Raw genomic sequence first — 8,240 nt, forward strand, 5'->3', positions numbered from 1 at the left:
AAAGGATGTAAAGTCTCCATTTTTTTTAATGGCTGAATAGTATTTCATGGTATACATATACCACAGTTTGTTAATCCATTCCTAGGTTGGTGGGCATTTAGGCTGTTTCCACATTTTGGTGATTGTAAATTGAGCTGCAATAAACAGTCTAGTACAAGTGTCCTTATGATAAAAGGATTTTTTTCCTTCTGGGTAGATGCCCAGTAATGGGAATGCAGGATGAAATGGGAGTTCTAGCTTGAGTGTTTTGATGTTTCTCCATACTTCCTTCCAGAAAGGTTGTACTAGTTTGCAGTCCCACCAGCAGTGTAAATTTTTCCCTTCTCTCCACATCCACGCCAACATCTGCAGTTTTGAGATTTTGTGATGTGGGCCATTCTCGCTGTGGTTAGATGGTATCTCAGGGTGGTTTTGATTTGCATTTCTCTAATAGATAGGGATGATGAACATTTTTCATATGTTTGTTAGCCATTCATCTATCTTCTTTTTTTTTTTAATTTCTGGTATGTGATGTTGTCATTTTTTTTTTTTATTAAATCATAGCTGTGTACATCAATATGATCATGTGGCACCATACACTTGGTTCATAGAATATTTTCATCTCATTAGTTGACATAGTCCTCCTGGCATTTTCTTTTTTTTTTTTTTTTCTTTTGTAGTTGAGATTTTATTGGTTGTGTTGAACATCAGTACAGACATTTCAATTTGTATACACAATTCTTAACGTATGTACCCAAAATCTAAAAAGCCATTTATTGTAATTCTTTTTTAAACATTTATTCCAGTGACTTTCCAGATTAAAATTTGGAGGCAAATGTTCCTTAAGAGGATACCAAGTACCAGTATCTTCAAATGCTGATAAGCTGTTAGGTAAGTCCCACCAATCCACACTTCATTACCATATGCTACATGCTCAGATTTTCAGTCCTTCACAGCACAGCAACAAAGTTATTAGGAAAACAGGAGCACCACAACCAAAGATGTTAAGGGGTGTACACAGTTCTGACACAGAGAGCCATGATCATGGGAGTGGTTTTCTTTAGGAAACAATTCTAGTACAAAACAACATGGAATAGAAGTAATTTAAAATGTTCACACATCAATGCAGGACTGGGACTCCACACTGCCATTTAGTATGCTTTGTATTACAGGATATAAAAACTAACCCCCATCTATGGAATGTTAAGCTCACACCCAAGATAGTCAAAGCCTCCCATTAATTCAACATCCCACACTATTTTCTGGTTGTACCAAAAAATAAACAACCAGCAAATGATTTCACCTCTTAAAAAAAAAGCAATTTACACTTAAAAAATGGGATGAGGTGGGATTCCCTCCTTCTTAAAAATGTTTCTAGAGCTACTAAAAAACTTGCATTTACAAAATAGTTGATAAAAATATTCCTCTGGATTGTACAAGAAGGGAGACAGGGACCACTGATAAGACATGGTATATGATATTAATCAGACTTGGCTTCTTTCTCTCCTGCTTCGTCAGCGGCTGGATTCTCCTCAGTTTTAGTTTCTCCGTTTTCTGCTGGTAAATCTTCTTTAGTTTCTTGGTTAGCCACTTCGGCCTGCTTTCCCTTTGCTCCTCTTTTCCCTTTCGGTTGCACTTTTTTGTCTGAAGATTTATCCCTTGCTGCTGCCTTTTTTGGCTTCGTTTCCACTTTCGCAGGAGCAGGTTTAGCTGACAACCGCGCCGACCTCCTCTTGGGCTCTTCCTTCCCCGCTCCTTCGGCAGAGCTGACCTTCCTCTTCGGCATCTTGGCGGCGGGCAGGGCGCGTGCCGGGTGCCTGCGGGCCGCGGCGCGCCGAGAGCCTTCACGAAGCTGCGCTGCCTGGCCGCTGCCTCCTCCCGCCGCCCGAGCTGCTGAGACCCGCCCTGGCATTTTCTTAGTTACTTTGCCAAGACATTTACATTCCATATTTGCCAAGGCTCACATGTACCCTTGTAAGATGCACCACAGGTGTGATCCTTTCAATCCCCCTCCCTCTATCCACCTCCCCCCTCCCTCCCCACGATTTCCCCCTTCCTCCGTTCTTGTATTCACCCCTATTATGAAACTAACTTAAGACATTCATCTATCTTCTTTAGAGAACTTTCTATTCATGTCTCTTGCACATTGATATATGGGATTGTTGGCTTTTTTCATGTGGATTAATTTGAGTTCTGTATAGATCCTGGTTATCAAGCTTTTGTCTGATTCAAAATATGCAAATATCCTTTCCCATTATGTAGGTTGTCTATTTGCTTTGGTTGTTGTCACCTTAGCTGCAAAGAAGCTTTTCAGTTTAATGAAGTACCATTTGTTTATTTTTGTTGTTGTGATTGCCATGGCAGTCTTCTGCATAAAGTCTTTTCCCAGGCTAATATCTTCCATTGTTTTTCCTATGTTTTCTTTGAGGATTTTTATTGTTTCATGCCTTAAATTTAAGTCCTTTATCCATCTTGAATCAATTTTTGAGAGTGGAGAAAAGTGTGGGTCCACTTTCATTCTTTTACATGTGGAAATCTAGTTCTCCCAGCACCACTTATTGAATAGGGAGGCTTTCCCCCAAGGTATGTTCTTGTTTGGTTTATCAAAGATCAGGTGGTTGTAAGATGTTAGTTTCATTTCCTGGTTTAACATTTGATTCCAAGTGTCTCTGTCTCCATTTTTGTGCCAGTACATTCTGTCTTGATCACTATGGATTTGTAGTACAGACTAAAATCTGGTATGGTGAACCCCCAAGCTTTATTTTTATTACTAAGAACTGACTTTGCTATTCAGGTTTTTTTCTGGTTACATACAAAACGTAGAATCATTTTTTTTTTTAAATCTTGAAAGTACGATGTTGGTATTTTAATAGGAATGGAATTGAATAGGTAGATTGCTTTGGGAAGTATGACATTTTAACAATGTTGATTCTTCCCATCCATGAGCATGGTATGTTCTTCCATTTGTTAATATCCTCTGCTATTTTCTTTCTGAGGATTTCATAATATTCTTTATAGAGGTTCTTCATGTTCTTCGTTAGGTATATTCCTATGTATTTCTTTTTTTTTTGAAACTATGGTGAAGGGATTTATTCTCTTAATTAGCCTCTAATCTTGACTGTTATTGGCGTATATAAAGGCTACTGACTTGTAGACATTGATTTTATATCCTGAAACATTACTGTATTTTTTGATGACTTCTAGGAGTCTTGTGGTTGAGTCTTTGAGATTCTCTAAGTATAAGATCATGTCGTCAGCAAAGAGGGAGAGTTTGACCTCCTCTGCTCCCATTTGGATTGCCTTTGTTTCCTTGTCTGGCCTAATTGAATTGGCTAGTCTTTCCAGCACTACATTGAATAGTAAAGGTGACAGAGGACAACCTTGTCTGGTACCAGTTGTAAGAGGAAAAGCTTTCAATTTTACTTGATTCAGTAAAATATTAGCTGTGGGTTTGTCATAGATAGCTTCAATCCATTTTAGAAATGTACCGCCCATGCCTATACTCTTCAGTGTTCTAATTAGAAAAGGATGCTGGATTTTACCAAATGCTTTTTCTGCATCTATTGAGAGGATCATATGATCTTTATTTTTGTCTCTGTTAATACAATGGATAACATTTATGGACTTGTGTAGGTTAAACCAGCCTTGCATCCCTGGGATGAAACCTACTTGATCATGATGTATGACTTTTTTGATGATAAGCTGTAATCTATTGCCTAGTATTTTCTTGACTATTTTTGCATCTATGTTCATGAGTGAGATTGGTCTGAAATTCTCCTTCTTGGTTGAGTATATTCTTGGGTTTGATATCTGGGTGATGATTTCTTCCTAGAATGTGTTGGGGAAGATTCCTTCCTCCTCAATTTTTTGGAATAATTTTTGCAGTACAGGAATAAGCTCTTCCTTGAAGGTTTGATGGATCTCTGGTGTGAAGCCATCTGGACAAGGGCATTTTTTTCTTGGAAGCTGTTTTATTGTTTCTTTAATCTCAGTGCTTGAAATTGGTCTGTTCAGGAACTCTATTTCTTCCTGGGTAAGTCTAGGGAGAGGGCGTGACTCCAAATATTGATCCATTTCCTTCACATTGTCAAATCTCTGGGCATAGAGCTTATGGTAGTATACAGAGAGGATCTTTTGTATCTCTGTGGGATCAGTTGCTTTTTCCCCTTTATCATTTCTGATTGATGTTACTAGATATTTTACTTTTTTATTTCTAGTTAGTCTGGACAATGGTTTATCTATTTTATTTATTTTTTTCAAAAAAACAACTCCTTGTTTCATCAATTTTCTGAATGATTCTTTTGTTTTCAATTTGATTGACTCTGATTTGATTTTGGATATTTATTATCTTCTACTGGGTTTAGTCTTAGATTGTTCTTCTTTTTCCAATTCCATAAGATGGCTTGTGAGTTTGTTGATGCGCTCTCATTCTGTTTTTCGAATGTTGGCATCTAAAGCGATCAATTTTCGTCTCAAAACTGCTTTTTCAGTATCCCACAGGTTTTGGTAACTTGTGCCTTCATTGTTGTTATGCTCAAGGAAGTTAATTATTTTCTATTTTATTTCTTCCTGTGCCCATCTGTTACTCAACAGAAGGTTGTTTAATTTCTATGCCTTTTTGTAGGGTTGAACGTTTTTGTTAGAGTTGAGTTCCACCTTTAGTGCCTTATGGTCTGAAAAGATACAAGGTAAATTTTCAATTCTTTTTATTCTGTTGGTATTTGTTTTGTGTCCCAGGATATGATCAATTTTGGAGAATGTCCCATGGGGTGATGAGAAGAATGTGTATTCTTTATCTTTGGGATGGAGTGTTTTATATGCGTCTATCAAGCACTGTTGTTCTAGGGTATCATAAATCTCTTATATCTTTGTTTAATTTCTGTGTAGAGAATCTGTGCAGATCTATAAGAGGAGTGTTAAAGTTTCCTGTTATTATGGTATTATCGGAAATCATATTGCTCAGACAGAGTAAGATCTGTTTCAAGAATCTGGGAGCATTTAAATTGGGTACATAAATATTTAGAATTGAACATTGTATTCAATATTCTTCTTGTTGTATTTTTCCCTTGACCAATATAAAGTGACCATATTTGTCTTTTTTGACCTTAGTTGCTTTAAATCCACATGTATCTGAAAATGAGATTGCAACTCCTCTTTTCTTCTGAATTCTATTTGCCTGAATATTTGTCTTATAACTCTTGACTCAGAGATTCAATTTGTCTTTTGAAGCCAGGAGTGTTTCTTCTAAGATCAAATGATGGCTTGTGTTTTTTAATCCAGTCAGACAATCTGTGTCTCTTTAGTGGGGAATTCGAGCCATTAACATTTATTGAAATAATTAATAAGTGTGGTAGTATTCTATTCATCTTATTAAGTGAGAGTCCATTTCTTAGTTTTCTCTTTTGCATCAGTGTGGAAGTTAGGTTCTGTCCTTTAAGTTCTGAGTTCTTACTTTGCTGATGATCCATTGTGATGGTCAGTGTTTAGAACAGGTTGAAGTATTTCCTGTAAGAATGGTCTTGTTGTGGCAAATTTTCTCAATGTTTGTATATCCGTGTATGATTTGATTTCTCCATCAGTTTTAAAGCTTAGCTAAGCAGGGTATAGTATTCTGGGCTGGAAATTTTTCTGTTTAAGTAGATTAAAGGTAGATGACCATTGTCTTCTTGCTTGGAAAGTTTTATTAGAGAAGTCTTCAGTCACTCTGATGGATTTGCCCCTGTAGGTCAACTGGCACTTACTTCTGGCAGCTTGCAGAATCTTTTTTTGTTGACTTTGGGCAGGTTCATCACAATGTGTCTTGGAAAAACTCGGTTAGAGTTGAGGCAATATCTGGTCTTATATCCCTCTGACAGCAATGTGTCAGAATCTTTGGTGATATTTGGGAAATTTGCATTTATAATATTCTCTAGTATGGCTTCCATTCCTCTGGGGCATTCTTCTTCCCCTTCTGGGATTCACATAACTCATATGTTGAAACACTGTATAAAGTCCCATAATTCTGCCAGTGAATGTTCTGCTTTCTCTCTCTTCTTTTCTGCCTCTTTAACTATGTGAGTTATTTCAAGATCTTTGTCCTCTACCTCTTAAATTCTTTCTTGTGCATGCTCTAACCTGTTGCTGATACTTTCCATTGCATGTTTAAGTTCCCTAATTGACTTCTTCAGTTCCTTCAGCTCCACTATATCCTTTATATATTCTTCAAATCATTCATCTCTTATTTGATTCTGTTTTTGGATTTCCTTTTGGTTATTTTTTTCACTTTATTAGCATTTTTTTCTGTTGTTTTCATCATTTCCTTCATTGTTTTTATCATGTGTATTCTAAATTCCATTTCTGTCATTACTAACATTTCTTCATAGGTGGAATACTTTGAAGTAGCTACCTCATGGTCCCTTGGAGGGGTTGCTATGGACTGGTTCTTCATGTTGCCAGGAGGTTTCTGCTGATTCTTCCTCATCAGTGATTTCTTTTATTTGTTTTCTTGCCCTAATTTTCCCTTCACTTCCTCTTTCTATTTAAGTTATCATGCCTGTGGTTTAAGGTTTTGATGAATTATTTTGTTACAGGACCATAAGGATGTGTGGGTTGAACAGCAAGAAGGGATAAAAGAAAAAATAAAGAAAGAAAGATAGGAAGAAAGAAAGAAAAGAAGATATAGAAAGGATAGGGGGATGGGTAAAAGGGAATATTGACAAAAAAAAAAAAAGGGCCCATAAGGAGGAAGACAGAGCAATATAGGTTTATAGTAAGGTACTTTGACACAACCTTAAAAAAAACCTAACCTCTGGGGGTGCCCAGTTGGATGGTTCCCTTGAGGTCATCAGCTCTTTGCTAACCTGATTGGACACAGTACCCCTCCACCGAGTAGAGAGGAAAGACAAAAATGCTGTAAATGAAACCAAAACAAGCAAACAGAAAACTTTATGGGATAAAATTGAGTAAAAAACCAAATAATAGTGGTAGAAGCACTGGCAAAAATGAAGTTGTAATTATTGAAAAAGACAGCAATGGGAAATTGTTTTTGAACTAGAAAAATGGAGAAAGAAAAGAAAGAAAACAGAAAAAAACTGTATGGAAAACGTTGAAATTAAAAAACAGAACACCAACAACTGAACAAACACAAAAAATTACCAAAAACAAATCAGTATATATATATATATATGTTTAATATTGTCTGGACAAAAGGTGGTCTCCTGGAGTATGAGATGTTAATCACAATGGTGATACGACTGCAGGCCTCCACTAATTTCTCAAACCCCACAGCATGAACACCCTAAATCTCTCTTCATCCCTCTTAAAAGGCACTTTAAACATTTCAGCTGGGCTAAGCAGAAGCTTTCCCAGGAAATTGCTTGTCACTGGGATCACTGCTGAAGTGGCTATCCACTAACCCAGTGTGCCAAAACTGGTCTTACCCTGCCCCTGATGGTTAAGGCTGTAAGGCAGCTCAGTCCCCGCCTTTAGGCTACTCAGTCACTAGGTTACTAGCTCCTGCCTAATCCTTATTCTGTGACCCTGAGGGCAGAGCTTGCCGGGGCAGTTCTCTCACATGGCTCCCTGTATCCCACCACCAAACACTATTAGCTCCGTCTGGCTCAGCATCTCAGTCTGGGGCCCTAGACAATGCCCAAAGTTCTCTGCACTCCTGCTCAAACTCTCCCCAGTGCAGTTCAACTGAGTGCCAAGTCTAAAAACACCAAAACAGATCACTTTCTGGTTTGCAGTCTCACTGCTGCTGTTCTTAAAGCTGCTGGTGGGATTAGACCGTTCGAACACACACAACCATTTGCTAGTTTTCCACTGTTTTTGTCCTCCTCTTGGGGTCCAGAATTATCTCACTGACTCCCTGTATCCTCAAAGGGATGATTATAGGCAGATCCCACCAGCCAGATATGCCTGGAGTCTTATCTCACCAGACTCACAGTGCCCAGTTACTCAGTCACCAACTTGCTCTCACTCTCATTTTTTAAATTTTCTATTTCACAGTTATATGAGAGTACAAACAAATAGGTTACAATGTTTATATTTGTTGGGTAAAGTCCCTGTTATAGTTGGGTACCATATACCCTTACATTGTACCCATTGCATGAGAGCACACCAATCTTCCTCCCTCCTATCCTCTCCCCACTTTCCCCAACATGAATGGAATTGAGTTTTTCTCTTGTATGGGCATGTTATTGTCCCTATACTAACTTCATATTAGTTTTGAGAACATTGAGTACTTGCTTTTCCATTCTTGTGATTCTTTAGTAAGAAGT

The 8,240-nt window shown here is 37.7% G+C and overlaps 1 protein-coding gene across 1 annotated transcript; it reads right to left on the bottom strand.

Moving 5' to 3' along the window:
- Window positions 1–651: 651 nt before the first annotated feature.
- Window positions 652–1,849, bottom strand: LOC128579143 (non-histone chromosomal protein HMG-14). The gene has a single exon (XM_053581391.1). The coding sequence runs from the start codon at window positions 1,763–1,765 to the stop codon at window positions 1,460–1,462; it is 306 nt and encodes a 101-aa protein (XP_053437366.1). The 5' UTR covers window positions 1,766–1,849; the 3' UTR covers window positions 652–1,459.
- Between the last annotated feature and the right edge of the window lie 6,391 nt (window positions 1,850–8,240).

Source organism: Nycticebus coucang, chromosome Y (genome assembly GCF_027406575.1).
Source record: "Nycticebus coucang isolate mNycCou1 chromosome Y, mNycCou1.pri, whole genome shotgun sequence".
NCBI classification, from domain to species: domain Eukaryota; kingdom Metazoa; phylum Chordata; class Mammalia; order Primates; family Lorisidae; genus Nycticebus; species Nycticebus coucang.

Excerpts from the sequence above, each read along its gene's own strand:
- LOC128579143 (XM_053581391.1), bottom strand. The coding sequence starts at position 1,765 with ATGCCGAAGAGGAAGGTCAGCTCTGCCGAAGGAGCGGGGAAGGAAGAG.